The 24,596-nt window shown below is 45.3% G+C and overlaps 1 protein-coding gene across 3 annotated transcripts in view; it reads left to right on the top strand.

Moving 5' to 3' along the window:
- MDGA2 (MAM domain containing glycosylphosphatidylinositol anchor 2) overlaps positions 1–24,596 on the top strand; it is a 340,836-nt gene that overhangs the window by 294,623 nt on the left and 21,617 nt on the right. The window contains exons 13-19 of one of the 3 annotated variants that reach the window (XM_048949137.1): positions 681–836; positions 1,884–2,042; positions 8,291–8,421; positions 10,362–10,467; positions 10,856–12,134; positions 12,691–12,766; positions 16,598–17,154. In XM_048949137.1, coding sequence (XP_048805094.1) covers positions 681–836; positions 1,884–2,042; positions 8,291–8,421; positions 10,362–10,467; positions 10,856–10,944 — 641 coding nt within the window. In that variant the 3' untranslated portion in view covers positions 10,945–12,134; positions 12,691–12,766; positions 16,598–17,154. Of the gene's footprint in view, positions 1–680; positions 837–1,883; positions 2,043–8,290; positions 8,422–10,361; positions 10,468–10,855; positions 12,135–12,690; positions 17,163–24,596 lie in introns of those variants that run through there. The other 2 variants (XM_048949136.1, XM_048949134.1) reach the window with 2 other exon arrangements.

Raw genomic sequence — 24,596 nt, 5'->3', positions numbered from 1 at the left:
CATGTCTACTCTAAATAATATTTCCTCTTATTCTAGCCATTCTTTGTTTTCCCATCCCTATTGACAACTAAGAGGAATTTAACAGACACCACACTGCAGACCACATTGTCCTGTTGAAGAGGTGCTGTACGCTTCTCCTAAATGTTCTTATCCCTTAACCAAAATAACCTACTGCTTCCTGTTTTTCCCACACCATTCATGTTTTATAGACAATGCTATCCATTCTTCTCAGCTCTTTAGAAATAGTAGCTGGGTCAGTAAGGCTGTTACTTATATGAACAGGTGAGGAGGATCTAGACAAGATTGAAGATAATTAATTTCAAGTAGCATTAACACAGGATGATTACGGTGCCTTTTTTCATCAGGGTCACTTAAAAGAGAACACACAGTCAACAGTAGGGAATGATGTAAAATAAATGTATATCTATTTCCAGTGCTGCTAATGAGCACCAACCTACAGTGTGTTTGAAAACAGTTTGGATGTGGTGCTCAGGGACATGATTTAGCCAAGGGTTGTTAGTTAGGGTCGTTTGGTTAGGTTGGACTTGATGATCTTTAAGGTCTTCTCCAACCTGAGCAATTCTGTGATTCTGATTCTAATACATCTGTTCTCATGGAGAGGTAAGCAAGCATTGAGTGCTATCAGGCACTAAATCTCCTCTCATTTGCTGTGTTGGCAGGAGAGTTCCACTGTGGGTTTGAGGATGGCAACATTTGCCTTTTCACTCAAGACGATACGGACAACTTTGACTGGACAAAGCAAAGCACTGCCACTAGAGACACAAAATACACTCCCAACACAGGGCCAAACGCAGACCGGACTGGCTCCAAGGAAGGTAAGCTCCAGGGTGCGCCTCTTCCTCCTGCACTGCGTGCTCTGCAGCTGCTCTGGGGTCGGGGATCTCCATCCAGCTGTGTCCTTCCAAATCACACCAAGATAAGCATGCCTCAGGGACCTCAGAAGGAAACTGCCTGAGCTGAGACATGCGGCCAGTCCCTATCAGAGCCCGCTAACAGCACCATTAACCACCTTGTATTATTGCTATTGCGCCATTTCCAACCGATAACTTCCACGTTACAGCAAACATTCTAGCACGTCTTGAACTGTTGTTCTGTTTTATGTCATTTAAATTCTAACTTGGACTCTCAGACTATCACAGTGAGGTCTTTTTGCCCCGTTTTTACTTTGGGTGTTGCTAAAACATGTAATTTTCAATCTGCTATTCCTGTTAACAGAAGTGTGCCGTCTTGACTGCGGTATTTATTTTCATTTGAAAAGTCAGACATATTGTGCTGAATTTATCAAGTACTGCAGTAACTTGAGCTATTTTATTGCCATGCCCTCTATTACCAAGAGGGAAAAAATCATACTGCATCATATTTGCTTGGTTGGATTAAGTAAATACGCCGCTGTTGGTGCACTTCAGAATAAATGAATATTTTCTTCTTGTGAGCCGTTGAACTGGGATTGACATGGGCAGTTTAAAATGTTCATTGGAAGCTTTCCATCAAGATTTTTTTTTTACCTTATTTTAAAAATTCTCCCCTCTCATTGTTTATGGGAACAAATTGCAACCTTCAGTCTGAAGTCTGAACCCCTTCATAAAGATTTTTTTCTTTTCTTGAGCATATACAGTGTTATATCAATATGAAGTTGTTTATGAGTACTGACCTGCAAGCCCTGATTTTACTCCTGCTAGAAAACATCTTTGAATCAGCTGCGGAAAATATATGGGCTCAGTGCACAACAAATACGACCCTGAAACCGTGGTGTTCTCAGATGAACATGAAGAATTAACCAAGATAGCCCGATATCTTCCTGTGTGTGTACTGTGTTGGTGTTTTAAGACCACAACATAACAATTTTCACTTGTCCTTCCTAGGTTTCTACATGTACATTGAGACCTCACGCCCCAGGCTGGAAGGGGAGAAGGCCCGACTCGTCAGTCCTGTTTTCAGCGTTGCTCCAAAAAATCCCTATGGAGCTACGAACACAGCCTACTGTTTTAGCTTCTACTACCACATGTATGGACAGCACATAGGTAGGAGAGAGCCGAGGACCTTGTCTTTTCATTTTGGGAGAGAGAGCAGGAGAAATGTCCAGATTTATGGAAGGGAAGCACAGGATCAATTCCAAAACCAGCTACAACCAAGGCTGGCAAGAAAGGCACCTGAAAGCATTCTTTTGGTCATAAAACTTTTCCCCACAATCAATATGCCAGCAGGAATCCTCTAAGGGTTGACAAGAGCATGTTGTGTACACATGGGGTTTTGAGCAGGGGCTCTTGAAAGTGTGAAGATTTGCAAAGGCTTTGCCTGGTTTTGAGTGTTTTTTGCCTGGTCACGGTGTGTTGAATCTCTCCTTGCAAGTTAAGAGATGAAGCAATTAGCAGCACAGCCCTTGTGCTATGCAGCAGCACATGGGTCCTAAAGGAAAGCCTTGAACAATTCACTCAAAAGCTGTGGGAGCAGATCTCTCCAAGGTGAATCTTTAGGTCTATTTTTAGTCATAGCTCTTTCAAGATACAGGTTTAATTACTTTGCACGGTGTTAAAGAAAAAAAGAAGAAGAAAAAAAAAAAGTGTGGGAAAATGTAAAAGTATAAGCCTGAGCCAATTTTTCTAAATCCTGTAAATCCCTGTGGGTTCTTGGTGCTTACCAGTGCGTTGGGAGGCTTTCCAGTGCCACGCTGCCCTGACTCGGTGTATTTTATAGATATTTTCAAGGGCAAGAACATCCTTGTAGTGCATTCTGGTGGTTGCTTTGGGAAACATTCAGCTGCCTGCAGGCAGAGCTCGGGTTATAAATAGAGCAGACAGCTCGCTCCGTTCTGTTAGCTGTCTGCACTGCTGAGCACTCAACGCAGCCCCCGGTGTAAATTCTGCTCACTCTGTGTTGCAGGAGGAACTGGAGCCATGCCATGCTGAGTGAAAGAAGTGCAGAGTGCTCCTTGAGCCTGCTTCTGCTATAGGACAGTGAAGAGCAGAGTTATGACCATGAAGGGTCGAAGAGTTCTTCTGGAACTTCTTAAAGTTAGGATAAATATAAGAAAAACAGCCATTGAGGTTGACATCTGCCCACGAAAAAGTGACCCCTAACTTTTGCAGTTTTGGTCTTTCTCCTGGGCTGCCCTTCTGCCCTTCTCTATTTTGGCTGAAATTGCTCTTTTCTGTGTCATTTCTTGAGCTGACACATAGAGTGCTGCCTGACAAAGGAGCTGACCCACAGATGAAGGTGGTGACAATGACAGTTAGTGATCGGGTGTACGGCTGTACAGGTTTGGTTCTTTATGGTGATGCGGACACTTGGATGTCAAAAAACAAAATCCCTCAATGTCACTTCTCTAATGTTAAAAAATATAGATGACATCATTTTAGCTACTGTGGTCCTGTGGTGTAGTTTTGAAAGCAGAGAGGCTGTGATGCCCCGTCCATCCCTGGAGGTGTTCAAGGCCAGGTTGGATGGGGCCCTGGGCAGCCTGGGCTGCTATGAAATGTGGAGGTTGGTGGCCCTGCATGTGGCTGAGGGCTTGGAGCTTCGTGATCCTTGAGGTCCCTTCCAACCCAAGCCATTCTATGATTCTTTGAACAATTTTATACAAAATTGTTCTGTCTCCAAAGACAGAAAGATGATAAATTAATAGTGTCAGCCATGTGTTTGAATGCAGGCACCATTACTAAATTCAACATTATCATATTCTGACAAAATGTTAGAAAGCACATGAGAACACAGAAAGCATCCAAGAAATGAATTATGAGATCAGCAAATGTATATCATCTGATCCCCCAGGTGTGAACTCCATCACCTGTATTGCTCACATGAGGATAGTAAAAAAGGGAAGAGAAAAACCTCAGGAGTAGTGATGTTCTAAGACTTAATGATTTATGCACATAGTTATGTTAGGAATGGTTGCATTGGTGAGGTAACCATTTGAATGATTTTTGGAAGGTCTGTGGTCTTAGAAATTGCTTCATTTTTAGGAAAGGAGTTACTATATTTAGGTAATTATTATATTTAGAGATTGTTATATTTAGAGATTGTTATATTTAGGGTTTATTATATTTAGTGGAGGCTTGATAGAGTTGGGGTAGTTTGGTTAGGCTGCAGTTGGACTTCATGATCTTTAAGGTCTTTTCCAACCTGAGCAATTCCAGGATTCTGTGATTCTGTGATTCTATTACAGCACAATGCTTTGCCCAGGCAAGTCAGTCCTAATCAGCATTTTGGATGACATATGCTCCATAACCTTCATTTAGAAGATATATTTTCCATTGCAGCACATTGTTTAGTTTCTCTTTTCATATCTATGCTTCTGAAAGTTACGTAGCTAAAGGTATCTTTATTCTGACAAAAGTTTGGCCTATGGGTGAATCTAATCATATTTTGAACAGCTATTTTAAAGCTGAAATTTCATGCAAGCAGTTTAGTTTTCTGAGCTCACCTTCAGTCTTGTGCTCACCTTCTGACCATGGAAGTAATTTCTGCCCAAGGCAGAATGCCAATGGGCACATATAGAAATGCAAGGACAACCCTTCGCTGCTGTTCTGGAATTTGCAGCCAGTATATACATAGAAGGTTCCTCTTACCCCTACACAGGGATAAGCACTGACCATCAGGGCTTCAGTATGCACTGACAGGGTGGGAGCTGCCAACTGAGACCTCACACATGATCTCTGTGCTGAGGGCTCTCTTTCCAATGACCTTCAGCTGCCACGTCTTGACTGGTTCTCCCTGAAAACTGGAGTGTCTTGCAAGAGAATGGGACTTAAACAAGTTCCTGCCTGTTCCTCCCTTGTACCTGTGGACCACCACTCAGAGAAGATACAAGGCCGTTAGCCCTTGATTTTTTTGTCCATGTTATCATAGCGTTGCTCAGCAGACTTCAGAGCTGCATGTCTGCTTTTCTGTTGGGCTTTATTTTCCCTAATTATCCATAGGATTTCCAAAGAGGCTTTCCAATTAGGCTTATTACTCCCCTGTTTCCAAAACATTCTCTGTGCACATCAAAACATGTCTGCATTTCCAGCAGAGGTGCGAATGATCCCTAATTTAAAGAAATGGAGGATCATCCTAGATGCTCTGTCACTGGTGCTGGGATGCAGGCGTAGGGGAAAAGAGGCATCATCCACTGTTCTTACACAAATGACCTCGGTGACATCAATTTGAAAACATGGCTGTTGCACTATGCTGTAAAAAGCAGCCATCCAGTTTATCCTGCCCAGCATCCGTGCCTGCTGCTCAGGTCTTGGTGTCTCTGGAGAAGAGCCTGAAAATGTCGGTAGCGATAAGGAGTGGTGCTTGGGAGCCTTTGCAGAGAGCAGAGCACAGATCCGAGATTAGCACTGAAGCTGTGGCACGGCTCTGGTGAGATAAGCAGAGGCCTACATCCCATGCCAGGTGGTTCGATTCGGGAGGATGAAGTGTGCTCTGCCTGAAATAGATGGCTCTTGCTCACAAGTTGGAGTTTAATTCCCAGTGGGTCTCACGGCCGGCTCTGAGGCTGCTGGCTGCCAAGGAAAGTGCCCATGCTGTTCTCCACATACTTCAAAGGGAGAAGGTGCATTACCTTCAACAGAAAGGAAATAGAAGATCCCATTACTTGATTTGCAGCAAACAATGAGCCGTTGTTGGGGGATAAGAGAATGAAGAGTCGCTGTCCTTATTATATCTGTGTATTGAGAGAGAATGAGGTTGTAGCTCCATTATAGCTGTCACTGTTTTTTTAAGCCATCAGTGTTTCTGATTTTTCCATCCGCACCTCGATGTGGAGCACTGCTAATTGACTTTGTGAGAACAGCCATTTTTCTGATCATTAGAGCCACTGGGAGCTGCCCAGGTCTTGGCTGCTGAGCTGTGTGCCCTGCAGATCCCAGCCCTCTCAGTGGGATGATGCCAAGAAATGAATTTCCGTCATTCTCACCTGCTGCTCCTGGACACAGTTTGGGTCTCTGACTCCCATCTATCTGGAGCTCTGAATGACTGTATCTATGGGCAGAGTCTTGCTGGGCACACCTCAGTGAGAATGACACAGCCAACTTGTTCTCCCCACAGCACTTGCAAAGGCAGAGCACTTTTCTAAGCCCTTCTTGGAAGAACATATTGCATTTCAAAGCTAGGCACTTGTTGCACATCACATTTTGGACAGGTTTGTGGCCATGAGGGACAGGGACAGAAGAGAAGGCATTGGGGAAAGCTGAGAGTGGCCATTCAGCATCTAATGGGGCTGTAAGAAATAAAGGGACAGAGTCTTTAGCAGGGGCTTTTGTGACAGGATAACGGTTTCCAACTAAAAGAGGGGAGAGTTAGATTGGAGATCAGAAGTTTTTTGCAATAAGGGCAGTGAAGCACTGGCAGTTCTCCCAGAGAGGCGGTGCTGCCCCATCCCTGCAGACAGCCAAGGTCAGGGGATGGGCTGTGAGCACTGATGGAGCTGTGGGTGTCCCTGTGCACTGCAGGGAGTGGGACCTGATGGCTCGTAAGGGTCCCTTCCAACTCAAACCATTCTGTGATCCTATGATCTGGTACAGAAATGGTTATTTTATGTTTGAAGTAAGACTGCGATCACCTGCTATTAATTTCAAGAAATTCCATGGCACTGGGAGGCTGGGAGTGATACAACCAACCTTAAATCTCTGTAACCTCAGCAGTGATGGATTTACATGCTTTTCTTACCTAAATTATTTAGTGATTCCACACAGCCCTGCAGCATGGCAGCCTGTGCAAATGGGTGAAATAATTACCAGCTCTCCTTCCCTTCTTTAATATTGGCATTGCTTTTAGTCTTCACGAGAAGTAACTTTCTGTGTAGTGCTGTTACTTCAAGTAGTGCTGTCTGAAGTCCTGCCTCTTCTCCTGCCTTGAACCCAGCACAGTTGTTAAAAACAGAATGGTTTGAATTGGAAGGGGCCCTAAGAGGTTGTCTGGTCCTGCTCCCTGCAACGAACAGGAACACCCACAGCTCCACCAGGTGCTCAGGTTTTTTGAGGAGAGAATGGGAGAACCAAACGTTTCTCTTCTGCACGTGGCAGGATGAGGTGTTTTAGGTGTACCCATAGCAGGCAGAGATGGACTGTCACTGCTACAATCCATTCCTCCTTTGTGCTGCTTGTTCACCTTCCATGAATTTGGAAATAAATGCTGCAAGGAGGGACCAGCAGCACCACCTCCCAGCTCCTTCCCAGGAGATGGGCACCCTGCTGAAGCAGTGTGATGAGAATACTCACCGCTCCGTTCCCCTTTTAGCTCATGCTTTTCAAGGCACCGAGTTTTGCTATTGCTCGAAATAAGTTTTTATTAGCAGGAGCTGAGTCACTCTGCAGCTGCCTCAGATCTGAGAGGTCTCCTTGCAAATGTGATTTGTGCCAGCCTCCCAGATGCCACTCCTGACTCTCTGAGAAACATGGTTTTGTGTGAACCTGGCTGTCTGAGCATTCTTGAAGGCAGATGCAGTGATTCCCATAGCACAGAGACACTGCCCCACACATCTGCAGTCAGAACGGTGAGCGAGAAGAGCAATACCTCCAAACAGTGATTTGCTGAACTCTGCTCAATGAAGACAGTGCTGCCTCTTGGTGCCCAAGGGCAGCCTGGTTTTTGCTCACAGCCCATCAGAGAAGGGGGAGCACTGTGCAGAAGGGAGTTGAGTGCTGGGATCTGGTACTTGCTGCAAAGAACATTTGTCCTGGAACCAGAACCTTCATGGCCAGTGGTGGGGAGACACCCAGAGTTGAGGTTTGAGGGGTTTTTTTCCTGAGAATTTACTGAGGTTCAAATGAGGACTGTCTTGTCCTTGCAAAATGCTTCTCACCAGGATTAAAGGCATCATACCTACCTCAGATGCATTTGTATTAGTAAACCATGTCCAGGGTAAAGAAGAAGTTGGACATTTGGGAAAGGTGGCTTGAGATGCCTCCTTTGCACTAATGCACAAAAAACTCCTTACTCCTTTCCCCCCCGAAAGCCATGTGTACTTTCAGAGCTGCTGGGAGCAAGGGACATGGCTCCCTGCCTCAGGACCCAGCTTGCTGCTGAGCCACCATCCACTGAGAGTTCACTTCACCAAGGCACAGTTCTCCCAAGTGTAAAAGTTTTTCAGTATGGGATAAGAAACCCTCATATCCACCTCCACTGTGTTGCAGAGATGTGTTCCAGATGTGCAGCACAGGAGTGCATTGTCCCAGCACTCCCACTGGTCCAGCACCCAGCCCCAGCACAGCCTGGCCAGCTCAGGCCCTTACTCTCCCAGCCTGGTTCTCAGCTCACCAGCTCACCTCCTTACCCTCTCTTCCAGGAAGCTTGAATGTTTACCTGCGACTGAAAGGCCAGACGGCGATAGAGAACCCCTTGTGGTCTTCAAGTGGAAATAAGGGCCAGCACTGGAACCAAGCCCGTGTCAATATCAACCCCCCGACTTCATTCCAGGTAAGGGACAGCACTGGGCTGCATGTGCTTTGTGGTGCCCGAGCAGCACCAGGCGCTGCAGATGGAGGCATCAGGTCTGGGGCACGCATTCACTGACCCTTGTTTCTGACACAGGATTTCACAGCATCATTTCAGCCCTGAAAGCTGCTTTATGGACAGGTAATTGCTTTTCTTGCTGCAAATAGGTGAGCACTACAGAGCTTAATCATGCACACGTCAGTGGCAGAACAGCAGCTATTTCCTCTGAGAGGAAAAGCCTTTCAGTTCTTAGACAATGCTGTTAGCTGGTATAATATATGTATATATCTATATAATTTTAGACTACCAACTGGAATATGAAATTATTTCCTATGAAAAAACGCTTAGGGTCCATAGTGTAAAGTGTTTGTTAGATGTCTCAGAGAACACTTGGGTTTTCCATGAAAAAAAAAAGGATCCATCTTTGCAGAGGTGCTGCTCAGAGCTCTGGCAATCTGTTTGCTTCTTTCACCACACATTGTGTCAGGCTTCAGACATTTCAGTTCTGGTTTGACAGTGAGATGCTGATAACTTCTTAGAAGCAGCTCTTGTTTATGCCATGAGCTGTTTCTAAATGGAACAGGTCCAAAACATCAACTGCTGGTTCCTGGGATTCCTGGGGCCCCCTAAAGAGACCATTTCTTTGGGAAGAGTCATTGAGCATGAACCAAAACAGCCATCCTGAACATGTGGGTTGGGTTCACTGCATGGGTAGATGCCAATCCCAACCTTTTGTCTTATCCCCATGTGTGAGAGCCAGTGATGGAACAGAAGTGCTTTAGCATAGGCAGTCACAGAAGCGTTGTGTGGGAAAAAATGAAAGGAGAATTAGTGGAGAGGGATGTGCAAAGGGCAGCATGATGTGCTTGAGATGAACAGGGAGGGATGGAACTGGGCAAAAAGACTGCAGGGAAGAAGATCAAGGGTGTTGAAATGCATGATTGGGAAGCTGGTCAGGGCTTGAGAGACCCCTCAAAGACCTTCTCGTTCCAACCCCTCTGCCACAGGTAGGGCTGCCAACCTCTAAATCAAGCACCAGATAAGGTGGCCCAGTGCCCCATTTACACCCATCCAACCTGGTCCTTGGGTGATGCTCGTGCCTTCTGTGGTTTGTAAGGGTGTCTTCCACTGCTCTCAGTATTTACTCATTGTTTAGTGAAGGTTATTCATTTCACATGAGAAGCTTTGAACTATAGTGATGAGCAAAGAAATGTTGGAAGCTGCTAGAATAGGCTTGGACTTGTGTGCTGCTGAAATCAGTGGATAAAGAGAGAGTGCCCCAGACACCTCCCTAACGCAGCAAGCTCATTATGAGGTGTAATTTAAGCATTTTGCTCCAGATGGTGTTAATAATTTTTGTCAAATTGGCTCTACCTCCAAGAGTTAATTTCTCCATTAGTCCCACAGCACGCCCTTATAAGATTCGTTGGATGTGATGCAAATATTGTCACAGATTAAAGGTTAGAAACTTTTCATCTAAGCGAGCCAAAAATATTTCAAAGATCTGAGTTGGGGGGAGCAATAAAGGAGAAGAGAGATAGCTGTGCAAATGGTGCTGCTTGGGAGATGTATCCCTTGCCTAATTCCTTCATCTCATTAGAAGGGCTTTGAAGTTTGCTAGGGAATATATTTCTTGCTACACAGAATGAGTCCACTCCTCTGCAGAGCTAATTAGGCAGCAGTGAGGCAGGACAGCACCGTGTTGCACTGGGAGAGGAAAACAGATAACTTGGTTTCTTCTGTACAGCAGTAGTGCCCAGCTGATAAGCAGCTTTATAGTAGATAATGGCTACAAGGTGCTCGTGCTGCATTCCGCCCCATAGGAAGTGCTTGCATGGTATTCCAGGCTCCTCAGGAAACTTTACTGCTGTGTGCTTCCCATCTGCAATCCTATGAACTGCTGTTCCTTTTATTTTTTGCAGCTTATATTTGAAGGGATCCGGGGCCCAGGCATCGAAGGAGACATTGCTATTGATGATGTATCAATTGTGGAAGGAGAGTGTATGAAATCCGACCAGCCGGCCAACAGTAAGTGGCTCTTCTATGCACTGGGGAGAGCAAATTGCTTCTTGTGCTGTAAAATTGAGGTATGTGCTGAAATGGGCGTTCTGTGAGAGAACAGAGCATTGTGTGGTTAAGTCAGAGAGGCTGCAGGAGAAGAGTTTTGCTTTCTGCCCATACAGCAGATGCTGGCAGCAGTGGGCTCCCTCAGGGCAGCACCCTTTACAAAACCCAACCCTCCCCAGCGATCCAGGAGGGACAGATGGATGAAGCAACGTGAAAAATTGTTTGGGGAGTCAAAACAGTGTGAAACTTATAGTTAAACTGTCACAGTTGGGCCTCTTTTCATCCCTCCGTCCCCATGTTTGCGTTACGACACAGAGCTTTAATTCTACCTTTTTCCCCCTTTTTGTAGATTTACGATCAGGTGCTGTTGGGACATTAGAGCATATACGACTTATCCCAGTTACCATCCTCATGTTTGTCTTAAGTCATCAGAGGTGACCTTATCCTGGCAGAGGCTACAAAAGATTCACCAGGCACTGGCATGAAGAAAGAGTCTTTGTAAAATGGACATTTAAAAACAAACTACCAAAGATTCCTCCACTGACTGACTCAAAAGTTAAATAAATACATAAATAAATTAAAAAAAAAAAAAAGAAAAACAAACAAACAAAAAAAAAAACAATTAAAAAGCACTGGGGACATAAAAGGCATCATGGGAGTGTAACTCACTATGAACCACGCGTGAGAACGAGATCTGGCCTAAGTGAGGAAGAGACCTTCAGGTGCTTTTGTGGTCAATAACGAATACAGCATCATCTGGTTGAACTCTCGGAACAGAGCGATAGAAACCCTTGTCAAAGCACAAAGTCATGGCTGGTTTTGTTTCAAATGAATAGTTTGCTTGTTACCATGGAAACCTAATGGCCTGCCAAAAAAAAAAGGAGAGGAGGGAGAGGAAATAATAAAATTAAAACAGAGAGAGCAACACCTCACTGTAAACAGGGTATGTGAAGAGCTGGCATTCATTTTCCCTTCGAGGAGGTTTTTAGTGTAGAGTTAAAAACATGTAGGCCCTTTTGCCTTTGGCTGTCACCTCCCCTAGAGAGTAACCCCGAATCAGAGCTGTTTGAAGACATTTCTGTTTCATTTCTCACGGCTATGCTCGATAACTGTATGCTGTCTCCTTTTGCATGCATTACGATCCAGGATGTGCCACCTGGGCTTACATATGACACAGGCTTATCGGAGCTTGCTTGCGGCCACTCGAACACCCCTCTCCCCTCCCCAACTGAGTCATCTGTTCTAACGAAGTGAAGAAACCAAACCACCATCTTTTATAAATTGCCATGGAAACCAAGTGCCTTCAATGAAACAAGCCTGATTTAAAAGTATATGTAGAATAATAATAATTTCAACACAGAAGCTTGCACTGCTAACATGTGGTTTGTGCAAACTTATTTTCTAAACAAACTACGGAGCCCGGGTGTGCAGACTGCAGGCGAAGGAAGCAGAGTCGCTCCTGGAGGTGGATGGACCTGAGCTGCTGCGTAAGCCCTCTCGGACGAGCTATCTGTTGTTTAACCTTCCAGACAGCCATGGCCTTTCAGCTTATTACCCATTAGAAAATAGCTTCCGTTGGTCCTGGAAATGGGAGCAGCGCTTTTTATTTGTTCCTTTCAGGTGATCAGGTGGGTCAACCAGAGGAAGAGGTGGTGGAGATGCACTTAGGGGTGCAGCGCTGCGCTCTGCAGGCACAGCTGGGCACGGGGCTGCTGCTGCTGCTGCTGCAGGGAAGTCAGAGTTCCACTTGTGCAACAAAACACACGTGGGTTTGGAGCTGCCCCAAAAGCCAGCCGGTTTTCCACTGCATTGTAAATTTCCCTGACAGTTGGTTATGACAATTTGAAGACCTTTTTCCTTAAATTATCTCAGCTTTTAACTTCATTTAAAAAAAGAAAAAAAAAAAAAAAAAAAAAGACTTTTGTCTAAAGAGGAGTATTATTATTATAATTATTATTATTATTACTTGTTCTCTCAACACCCTAGGATTAAAAAAAAACCTGATATGCAAGAAATTGGAGTACCAACAAATGAAAACAAACCAACAGCATCGTATTTGCAAACATGAGTATAAAAAGCACAACGAGATGCAGTACAACAATGACAAGGCTTGATTTTTTTTTCTTTTTTTTTTTTTCCTTTCTTTTTTTTTTCCTTTTTTTTTTTTTTTTTTTTATTCTGTAGAGAAATGTTTGTGCAAATTCAGTAATTCAACTGAAGAGATAATTTTACAGCTATGTTCAATAAAGCCTCTTTCCAGGTAAGGTATGCCACGTGGTGCGTGTGTTTGTTGGGCGCTGTGCACGGGGTGCTGCTGGGCTGATGCAGATGCTGTCTGCAAATGGAGGCACGGCCCATGGAGCTGGCCAAGGATGCTGCTGGTGCTGCTTTGGAGGTGCTTTGTGGTGTCCGATGCCCGGGCTGCAGCAAAAAAAGCTGCTTGGATGACAGCAAGAGCCCAGAGCTTGGATGGACTGTGGGGTTTGGCACCGTGAGTGTTTGTTAATAAAAGGAAATTTCCCACTGGAAGCATTGGATTTTAACTGTGGACCAGAGATCCGAGCTGGGTGCAGCAAGATCCTGACCGGTGCTTTGCTTAGGAGGTTGGTGTGCCTCAGGATTTGGGGTCTGTGGAAATGGGACCTTCACAGGCATCTGCCTGAAAGCCAAAGGACCACAGTGAGTGCGAGGGACCCCGCAGGGCGCTGCTGGGGCCACTGTGCTCACAGCTATGGCTCCAGAGCCCTGCCCAGAGGAACAGCAGGCTGCAGCGTGTTCCTTGTTGCATTTCCTATTCCACCCTTGCCCATCATTAGGGCAGGTCTGATGCAGTGGGGAATATAGAAATAGCAGCCAGCTGTCAGTCATTCTGACGTAAGGTGGGAACCATTCCATTCCCTTGAAAATGCTGTCCCTCACATTGATTCTTTCAAAACTGGACTCAACATCCATAGATTCAGACACCCGTTGGTCAGCTCAGGCCAGGATAAGCGACCCCAAAGCAGCCACTGCTGCAGGTTGCTGAACTGGAGGTCGTGCATTTGTGGGGACCACAGGCTAAGACTGGAAGCTGAAATCCCCATTCCCTCCTCATATTTCTCGTCTTCTTTCCTTGCTGGAAGACAGGGATGAATATTCAATGAAAGCTTTGGCCAGAGACCAAAGTTGTCTTTGTCGGGGCAGGATGAGCTGAGGAGCAGGTGGTTTTGTGGAAGGGAACTTGCTTGCCCTGCCTATTTCAGTTCTGTTCTGCTTACATGGGTGCAAAAGCAGTTGCTAAGGTGTTTTCTCTCTTTCAGACATTGATTTAGTATAGTGTTGTCTTCCTTTACGTCCCTAACCTAAGGAACTGAAAAGGCAATGGGATTTTATCTTGGGCTACAAGCAAATAGATAAAAAATATGCATTTCCCAGTCTGTATATAGATATGTATTTCATTTTGGTGTGAAAATGAATGAAGTATTTGTAAAAAAAATGGGTGACAACCAGACAGAGAGCTGCTGTTCATTTCTTGGATTACATCTAGTAACATTCCTGACTTGTTTTTAAATGGTTCCTCAATACAGAATTGTGCAAAAGTGGACTTAGGGCAGGACAGAAGTTGTTTGCTGGCATCAGCCTGGCTTTTTAGGGAGCCAGCTCAGAACCAGCTGGGTGTTCCCATGGCAGAGGTAAACTGACCCCACAAATGAAGTTTGCAGTGGATTTTATTCTTCTCAGGATGGTCAGGGAGATCGAGGAGCATTCCCCTTTCGTAGCAAAGGAGTGCTAATTCTTTTTGTTCACAGAGCATGCAGTTTGAATGGGAAATCCCACATGCAATTGCTGAGGACTCTGATCTCACTGTACAACCAGCCACTGCTTCCCCAGCCAGCTCCAGCCAGGCAATGGGACACAAGGGGATAAAAGAGCAGAGACCTGAAGGGAGCAAACACATCACAGAACACATTAGAAATGCACCACTAAGATGAAGGCAAGGAGCAGCTCCTGGAGAGCCTGTCAAAGTGCTGATGCCTTGCGTGACAAAAAAGCATTTGCTCGTGGATATTGCACAGGATAGGTTCTTTACCCTGAGCTTACATTGTATCAGCCACTTTTTGGAAATGATGGTCTTAAGTGTATGCTGTGTCAGGCCCACGTAAATCCTTGGAAATGTGAAATTTCTTGCCAAACTCAGAAGCTTTGGAAGAGTGCTGACCTCCAGGGATGCCAGCGCAGTTCCCTCCCTGACACCGAGTGCTTGAATCTCCACTGCATTCACCAATGTAAATGGCACTGTTTAGTGTGAGCACCTCTCGAGGCAATCAGAGGCCCCAAACTGCAGAACAGAGCTGAGGAGTGACAGCATCAGCTCCTTGTTCAAATTTGGTTTCTTTTTCACTGCCTTCAGGGTCAGTGACATCCCTTGCAGTGAGCCACATAGAGCGATGGGATTCTCTTCACTCCCATTGGAAGAGGTTCTGCTGCTTCATTTTTGGAGGGTTTACTCACTGGTATTATTTTTTCATGTATCTGAGGATGGTTTAAATGCTCTTCTCACCCAAAAAGAGCTGCTGTCCATTGGAAGAATTGCTCTATATGGGTGTTTGATAACAAAGGTAGTCCCATATTATAAGCACCTTTGCCTGTATATGCCAGTAGAAAGGTTAGGGGCCATCAGGATTACTTCTTACATTTTCCTATAAAAACCTATGCAAGAAACTCATTATATTTATGATTTTTTTTACTTGTTATTATTATTATTTTGTAAGCAGCTCCACAGGAGCATGCTCTGTCATTTATGGCTGCACGACTATAATGGAAGCATCAGTCCCAGCAGAGAGGAGTTAAACTTGCAGGCACTGCCCATTGCATTCCTTTGTGCCAAGAAACTCCCTGCCCCGCAGCTCATGCACTCATTCAGTTGAGGGACATTTGGTCTTTAGAAGTCTGGGGACATCTTCTGCCTGAGCTCTGCCCCCTGCGTCTCCCTGTAATTCCCACAGGAACACATCCCAGCACACATGGACAGGGCTTGGAGCGGGGAAGGACGTGTGGGGCACTCCTCATAGGTCTTAAAACCAATTAAAAGGAGGAAGGGGAACGATTTATGTGTGTTTTGCCTTCTGTAAGGCTGCTCGTAAGGCTGTTGCAAAGCCTCGCCAGCATGGAGGTGTTCACAGCCACTTTGGTGTCACTTGTTCTGTGCCAGCAGTGTTACATGTCTGGTGTTAAACTCCTCCTGCCTTGGGCTCCCAGACCACTTTCAGATCCCCTTTTGGCTGTTTTTGGACAAGCTACAGCACTAGTTTCTCTCGTTTAGAAAAGATACGCAGTAATAACCAGGAGCTATCATTGACCTGAATACAAGACACTTGGGGTAGTACATCCTATGTGACGTACTGAAATATGACAGATCACCATTGTATCTGTCAGATTGTGGAGTCTGTATGCTGAGTTTTATATTATGGGAAGGATGCTGTATTTTTTTTTCCCTGAACGCAACCTCTACAGCCCGTGTAGGTGGCACCCAACTTACATGGGTGTTTCTGGACTGAGGCTTCAGTGGTGACACAAAGGTTTTGCTTTCATGAAATAGCATCCTACACACCCTTATCAGGCTGTGATATAATGGGACTACTCAGGTGAGAGTAAACTGATCGAGTCATCAGAGACAGAAGGATGCATGCGTGGGGGGATACTTTGATCCTCTCAGCCACAAGCATATGAGTTCAGCAGTGAGCTCCTGAGCCTGGGAGCAACCCAAGAGCATTAATCACAAAATCAGTGTTGGGTGCCCGACAAGTGCTGGTGCATCAGCAGGAAGGTCGTATTTGTGTTCCTCTATAGATGTGTCCATGCATCCTGGCAGCCATACCTAATGGAGTCTCTCCTAGCTGGCTCTCTGTGACATGGTCAGGTTTACCCCTGTTGAGCACAGCCTTATCAGAGCCAACCAAGGACCTATGACAGGTGAACTGCAGCCTATTTCCTCCCATTTATATTCTCCATAAGTTGTTGTTTTTGTTTTTTGTTTTCATTGAGAAACAGACTTGAATGTTGGCAGGTGCTTGGACAAATGAATATTAATGCAGCTTTGCTCACGGTTAAGGTCAGAGCCAACAAGTGGAGAAATGCTTCTGCTGATGCTTTGGGACCCAGGATCTTTGCATGCCACAAGCCTTCACCTTCTGCAGGCTGGAGGTTTGCACTCCTCCACCCATGAGGAAGAAACAGGAACCCCACAACAACCATGACTGTAAAGCATTGGGTGGTTTGTGACAGATATGACCACAAAAGGAATTGAGGAAACACACATTTCTGTGAGTAGGAATTAGCAGCCTCAGCACCTTCTCAGGAAAGATCAGATGCGCTTCTGCTTGCACATTACCAACTGCAAGGGGTTGAAATCTGTGTGTTTGTTTGTGTAAATAGTATATAAATAACTGTAATTGTATGTATTTAATGTATATATAATGATTATTACATTTTAACTATCTCAAGTATTGTATATAGCCAAACTTGGTCTCTTATTTTACTAGAACGCCCACTGTAGATTTATTTTTTGTCATTGTTGTTAATGTATCTGGTTAAATTACAAACTGGTCTTACTTTTACCTCAAAGGATATATGTTCTTTATGTACATTTTATAAAGAAAAAGAAAGAAATCACTCCATATGTTTGGTTACCTCTTCAATTGCCAGCAGTATTTTCTGTCTTTGCCTTTCTGGTCATGTGCTGCCTTTGCTCCTTCCGCCCAGCCTCACCCCATGGAAGGACGGAGGGCAGATGGGAGGGACTGGGTTTGGGGGCAGTGCTTTGTGCTCAGTGTGTCCCTGCCTTCCTGAAAGAGGGTTGTCCCCAACTCATTCCCCCACCCCCTACTTTGCAGTGAAAGGCTTTGAAGAGATCACAAAAGAGACAAACCATCCTCTTCACTACTGGGGCCTTTCTTGCTTGGTGCCAGCAGTCCCAAGGTTTTGTCCAGATGTACAGTTGAGTTCATTTCTTTGACTTTCAGTGATACCCATATGCAATCTCTGGGAAACCAAACAAGAGTAACCTGCATGGAGACGTGTGTGGGGGCCATACCAGACCACGCTGCTCAGAGCTGAACCACTGTAGGAGAACTCCTCCCAAAGCTGACCGTGTGGTATAGATGTGGATACAGAGGTATAGATGTGGATGGTGCATGTAAGGACTCCATGACTAGAAGCAATATCCCTGCCTTTGTGTAATTGGGTGGCATGGCACAGCATCCCACCGCAGTGCAATGAACCCACACGTGTTGAGCTCATTGGCATTGCAGCACAATTTGGAGGATGCCAGTGTGAACCTCTGCAATCACAGGGCTGATGTCCTACTTCCGTTCCTTGTTCACCTTTTATAGTGAGGCTGCAGATGAGCGCTAGGAGCTATCAAAAGCTTGCAAAGGGCAATTAGACACACTTTTAATCAAGAGTTTTCCAGTGAATTGTAAGGGGAAGAACCAGAAGAGCTATTGAGGAGAGCCTTCACCTACAGTTCCTTCTGCAGCTTTGTTGTGTTGTTTTACATCTCTCCAGCATTGAAAGCCTATTTTTATTGTAGGTGAAATGAATAGGTGAAATTCCTGCACAACCCACCAAAAGGAAAGCATTCTTTGTTTCTTGTTGCATTATGAAAATGCTGGTATTTCTTTGGCCTTTCCAGGTGCACTGCTTGCCTCCATCATTTCTCTGTCACCTTCGTGACTGCACATGTTCACAGTAATCCTGAAGATAAAATGCAGAGTTACCAGACAAGTCTTGCTCTCCAGTGGCCTCCACCACATGTGGTGACAGCAACAGTGATGATCACAGAGTCAAAAGAGGCCACACTGGTCTCTTACTGTTCATCCTACAGTTTTCACTCTCCCATAGGACCTCATGGCCTGGAACTCTTCTACATGCCCTCATCCAGTCTCAGGATATTCTTGCTGTCCATGTTCCACTTGGTTCCACTTGGATGTATTTGCAGGGGTTAACGTACTACTGCACTGGATGTAGCCCTTTCACAATCCCCATTATTTGCTCCAGAACACAGTACTTCTCTCACATTCCTTAGCCATGAAGTGAAAATTAATCATAACTGACTGAGGCTTAAATAGCCCCCAGCACCCCATAATTGCCATCATGGGCCCAGCTGCACACTCAGCATGGGGCTTCCCAGGGCAAGCCCTATTCCCTGCTGGATGGAACACAAATGAACACTGATGTAGAGCTAATGCAGGAGAGATTGACCACTTGAAAGAAAAGAAAGCATTTGATTTGATTAAATGAAAAATAAAAATCAAGAGCTCTTTTTAATTAAAGAGACTTATTTAACAGGATAACTGTCTGAAAGTGCAGTCTGACGTTTTCTCTTTGATTCAGAGTAGGGAACAGCTGGGACATCTCCCCTTTGTCTGGTGGGCACTGTGAGTCCCTGGGTATTTGCATGATATGGGTATAATGAGGCCACCTGATAGGAGCTCTGGATGAGGAGCTGACATTGCTGCTACCAGGAGCAGCACCATTATAGTAGCAATGCTCTATGGGGCAGGGGAGCCATCAGGAGGCGAGGCAGCTGCTGGCTGCGTTAGGTTTGACTCTGGACTACAAACCCTTTATCACTTGACAAAACGAAGGAAAATAGGAAGGGGCTGTGATTTTTACCTGCCACTGAGTCATAGAATCATGCAGTCATTCAGGTTGGAAAAGACCTCCAAGATCCCCAAGCCCAACCCCAGCCCACCCCACCATGCCCACTGCCCACGTCCTTCAGTGTCACATCTCCACAGTTCTGGGACATCTCCAGGGACATCCATAGGCAGCTGTGCCACTGCCTCATCTAGTGGCCAGCAATCTCGCCCAAAGCAGGAGGATTGGAGATGGAGGATCTCTGAGATGCCTTCCAACCCAAGCCATTCAGTGAACGTGTCAGGGTCTGAGTGTTAGTGCTCATGATGCTGATCCATCACGATGGAAACAATCCATCAGAAGGCTGCAGTCTTTCATGATATCTTTGGTACATCAGTAGGGGGAAGATTTGCTAATGCTTCCTGTCAATGGAGACCTGACCTGGAAAGCATGGAAACCAATGGCTGGGTTCATGTGTGCACGAATAATGGATCCGCTCACACCAGTCTGAGGAAATTCAGACCAGTTCGGGGGGAGTTGGACCTAGAAGACCTTCAGAGGTGCCTTCCAACTCACAAACAGTTCTATGACTCCATGACTTTATGAGGTCAGCTTTACCCATACAAAACAAATAGAGATGTGCCCAGTTTAGGATACATGGATTCAGTGTCTATCTAAAAGGTGGTCTGTGTTCCTGCTCAGGCTCACAGGGCTTAAGACAAGAAAGAAAAGGGGAGAACATGAAGAAACAGTTTATTAACTTGCAGTAGCTCTTTCCTATTTAAACTAATAAGAGTAATTGATCCTACAATCTTAGTATTCATCAAGAAATTAAGATGTTATTGGAGAAGAACAAAGACACCGTTGTCTGACTGAGCACACAGGTTGCTGCCATAGCTGAATGGTGTACTCTACAACAGAGAAGCTTGTTGCTATATTTCACAGGACATCCAGCAGCTCCCGAGCTCCTACGGGGTCAGCACTGCCTCTGGCTGCTGTGAAAATCAAATGTTTTCTGTGCTTTGTCCTGCATTGGTGCTGTCAGTGTCTGAGAAGAGCCTGGCAACTTTTTGTGTTTGGTTTTCTGAGTGGAACTGCTGTTACTGTCACCTATTTGTATTCAGTTATAGTTTTTCTGCTGGGGACACAGAGGGAAAAAAAAAGAAAAATGGAAAAGAGAATATATTCCAGAAGTTCTTATGTTTGTTCTTTTTTTTTTTCCTGAGTTACAAGAAGTGGATTAAATTTATTTTCAGTGTAAGAGGAAAAGTGCACGACAGCAGTGGGACTGGCTTTCTTGCTTCCTTCATGAGAGTTCTTGGGAAGCAAACCAGAGCTTGCAAAAATCTCTGCCTACTGCTCTTTTACACCGTCCCAGAAACATGGATGCTGCTGGACCACCTTCAGCACCTTCCCACAGCATGGGCCCACAGCAGCTGGATATGGCAGGGGCTGACATCTGCAACCATTGCCATCCACCCACACAGCCTTCGTGGGGAAGAGGGGAAGGAGGAGAGCCTGCCTTGCCCCAAGCATGCTCCCAACATGCCAGGACTGTGATGGCAATCAATCCTTGTGCCTTGTGGCTTCAGGCAATTGCCTGAAGGAAGGAATTCACCTCTAGGCAGAGCTGCTCACACTTGTTCAAGTGATGTTTTCTTGCTTTCACTCAAGGCAATAGAGACTCATGACAACTGGAGATAGGATTAGGAGGAAGTTTTTCAGCCAGAGGGTGGTGAGGCACTGGCACAGGTTGCCCAAGGAGGCTGTGGATGCCCCATCCCTGCAGGCATTCAAGGCCAGGCTGGATGTGGCTCTGGGCAGCCTGGGCTGCTGGTTGGTGACCTGCACACAGCAGGGGGTTGGAACTGGATGAGCACTGTGCTCCTTTGCAACCCAGGCCATTCTATGATTCTATAGCCAAAAGGGTGACTGTGCATCCTGCTGGAGGTTGGCTGGTTCTTGTTTGCATGCACATGAGAAGCTGGCACAGCTGCAGCTCATGCCAGAGGTTTTGACTGGGTGGAACTAATAGAGATTCTTTCAGCATCTCCTGCCTTCCTTCTTCATCCATCCCATTCCCTGCCCAGGCGTCTACGGCATGTCAGTCTCCTGTGGCACAGAATGACCTGCCCTCTGCTAAAGAATGAAAGATTTCCATTTATTCACTGCCAGGAGAGTGAATGTCGGGGCTTTTGATGCAGCTTAATGGTCTGTGGCATTCAGGTTACGATCCAGGTGATCTAAGAATTTAATCAGCACTTAAAAGCATATGAATATTTTCTTCATGGAGACACTAGCAGAGATATAGTTCTCCAAAGGAGCAATCAGGCAGGATTTTACATTTGTTATGTGGCTGAAGGCAAAAAACCATATCAGGAAGCACGTGCTCCCTTACTGACGGCAGCCTGTCTTCTGCAGACACGGGAAATGAGGACTTGCTTATGACTTCCCTGTGTATCTAATGCAAATCTCACATATCCATCACTGTGCTCTGGGAATGGGCAGATATAGGGGACAGCTGTTTGCAGAGCAGGTGGCAAGATACGTCTTTGTAGATAACAGAACTGATGTCATCTTGCATGGAAGATTTTGTGCTGCTGTCATCTACTGGTCTCATCACAGCGTGGTCTGAGCTGCACGTGTTGGCACTCTTCATGAAGTGGCTGACAGCAGCATTGGCCCCAGCCCCACACTGCACTCCTCCCCTTCTTCCCACTCTCTCCCTGTAAGACCTCTGCTTCTCTCCCATTGCTCCCAGCACTGCTCCCATTGCCTCTCTCCCCACTGGTCAGACTTATTAATTGAATCAAATTCTCCCTTTGCTGATGTGCAGACCATATTTTCCAGCTTTGCCATCACTAATGAAAACCTCCTCGTATCTGGGATGTATATGATATGCCCAGCTGACGTGTGAAATATTTTTCTTCTATTATATGGATTTTTTTTTTTAATTCAAGATGAAAAATTAATTGAACAGCAGATCCTCCTGCTTCTACAGTCGCTGTAAGTATTGAAATTCAATTTCATTACTAAAAAGTACATGTTCCATTTCACTTTTTAAATGTCATATTTATTTTTCTAATGAACTTTAATTTTAGTCCCTTAAGGAACATGATTGTACTGAGAGTCAGACCAAGTCCTGCATTTCCCTTTGAATTCCAGACATTAGTGAGAACGTATTAGATTTATTGGTTCTTTTGATTAACCTCAAAAGAGACAAGATCCCATAACTAACTGCCTCTGGAAACTGTACTGTTTTGGTGTATGACATCCAGTTTTGTGGGCTCAGCTCCTTGTATCGCCCTATTGTTCAGGCTTCTCTTCACCTTGGTTCCTTTAATCCTGTCAGTGCTGACTATTCCAGATTTGAACCATCTCCTGCATCTTGCTACACCCAGCTCCGCTTTGAACCAGCTTTAAAAATACAACCGTTCTCAGTTTTGCTAAGTGAATCAACCCCTGGAACTGACAGTGTTTGTAAAACTCATGTTCCTCAATCTTTGGGACATGGGAGCTTAAGGTTATATCTGCCTGTCAGCCCCTGTCAGAGGTATCATAACCACTGCCTTTTCCAAAGACATCACCAGACACACTCCAGGCCATCCACCATTTTCTTGGCTTTCCTTTTCCATACATTCAGGACTAGCAGTCACCTTCACTTTTTTTTGTGGGCTTTTTTCCCTCTCTTTAAGCTCTGAGTTACTGTGTGATCCTTTTCATAAAGGCAAAAATTACTTAAAATTCTTCCTTGTTACTTAGAAATTCATGCAACTGGATTAGAATTGAGAGCTGAGAACTGGGAGCTGAGATTTTCACGTCCCACATAAGAAATAGTGAGATCAGTTCTCAATGGAAATCACACCTGGCTCCAACCCCACAGCCAGTGCAAGTTGGAGCTCCTCGTGGGAGATGCAGCTTAACAGGGGAAATGGAAGCATTCCAAATGCTCCAGTGAGCAGAATTCCTGGAATGCCATTCTGGATTTCGGCTGTTCCTCAGCATCAAACTGAAAATTCATGTATTCCCTTCCCCTTTGGAACACCAATCAATCAAAGACCTAAAAAAAAAAAACACCAAAAACCCAGACCAGTGGGTTTGATTGAGAGAAGTCAGCATCCCCTCCACCACCACGGTGCCCTTTGCTGAGCTGGAGGCGTAATAAAGGATGCTGGGAACTGGGAGAGGAAGAGGTGCTTGTTCCACTTACAAGTAAAACATGGTATTTCCAGCAAAGCAGAGCAGCGCAGCACAGAATGCATCGACTTCGTTAGTGCACAAACAGGCCATGATTTATCTCCTACAACTGCTCCGGGATTGTTAGGAAATGCGGTGTCAACACAAGATGGATGAAGAGGTGCATGATGCGTGAGGCCAGAGATGTAATTACTGCGGGCTGCTGAGCACTGATTAACAGCAGTCTGGAAAACTGTGTCCAGTTTAGGACATTGCAATCTGGATATCTTATAGGACACTGCCAAGAATGAAAAGGATTTTGATCAAGTTGGCCTTTCTCCATAGGAAAGAAGTGAGAACTGGCTTTGTCTTGCCTGGAGGAGAGAATACAGAAGATGTGATAAAATTTTGATGTAAGGAGGTTTCCCCAGACATTGTTGTGAACCACGGATGAGAAAGGTGATCTCAGTAATTGTGATCCTTTGTCCCCAGAGAACAGAGGTTAGCTCGTCCTTCCCATGAGCCTGAGTTTCTCTCCAAACTGATGGCTTAGCATCTGGCAGCGGGGCTAAGGCAAGCACTAGAGGGTTGCATACCATGAAACCATGCCTAGCTGTGATGATAAAATTCACAGGATGCCGCCTCTATGGAGGAGCAGATGAGACCTAACACAGTCCAGATTCTGTTTGCCACGCACCAGTACAAGAGCTGCTGTGCAGGCTGTGCAAGGTGAGCCACCCCAGGGGGATGGTTAGCTGGTGAGGTGTGGGACAAAGGGTTTCAGAACCATGAGACGTCGTTAGGAGCCTTTTACAAGATGGGAAGTCATGAGAGTGTTGTAGGGAAGTGCTGGTAAATAGTGGAGTCATTCCTTGGGCTGTACCAGTGTCCGTTGTTTATAATGAAGAAGTCTGTCTGGGTATGTCTTGCTTGTATGACAAATTCTCTGAGATTCAAATAAAGAGCAGCAGGAGGAATTCCCAAGGCCAGTAAGCCACTCAAGGACACAAGTGAGCATAGCAGCTCACAGAAGACATCCCAGTACTTGTGCTGTTCTAAAGGCATTGGGAACCAGCCAGCAGCTGCACAGCAGCTATTTGCAGAACTTGAAGATCTGCTCTTTCTTTTGTTCCTCCATAATTTGTCCTTCCTAGAAACCTGGCTTACACACCCCATACTCTGAGAAGCCACTCTTGGGCTACCATTTCCTTCAGCTGACACTGATTGCATTCAGCTGTTCTAAATCTGGTCTGAAATCACCTGGCTTTAATTTAAGTAGCAAACAAAGGCAGCCC

This window comes from Lagopus muta, chromosome 6, assembly GCF_023343835.1.
Source record: "Lagopus muta isolate bLagMut1 chromosome 6, bLagMut1 primary, whole genome shotgun sequence".
NCBI lineage: Eukaryota > Metazoa > Chordata > Aves > Galliformes > Phasianidae > Lagopus > Lagopus muta.
Note: the sequence above shows the minus strand (reverse complement) of the source record. Positions and strands in the feature narration are given on the sequence as shown.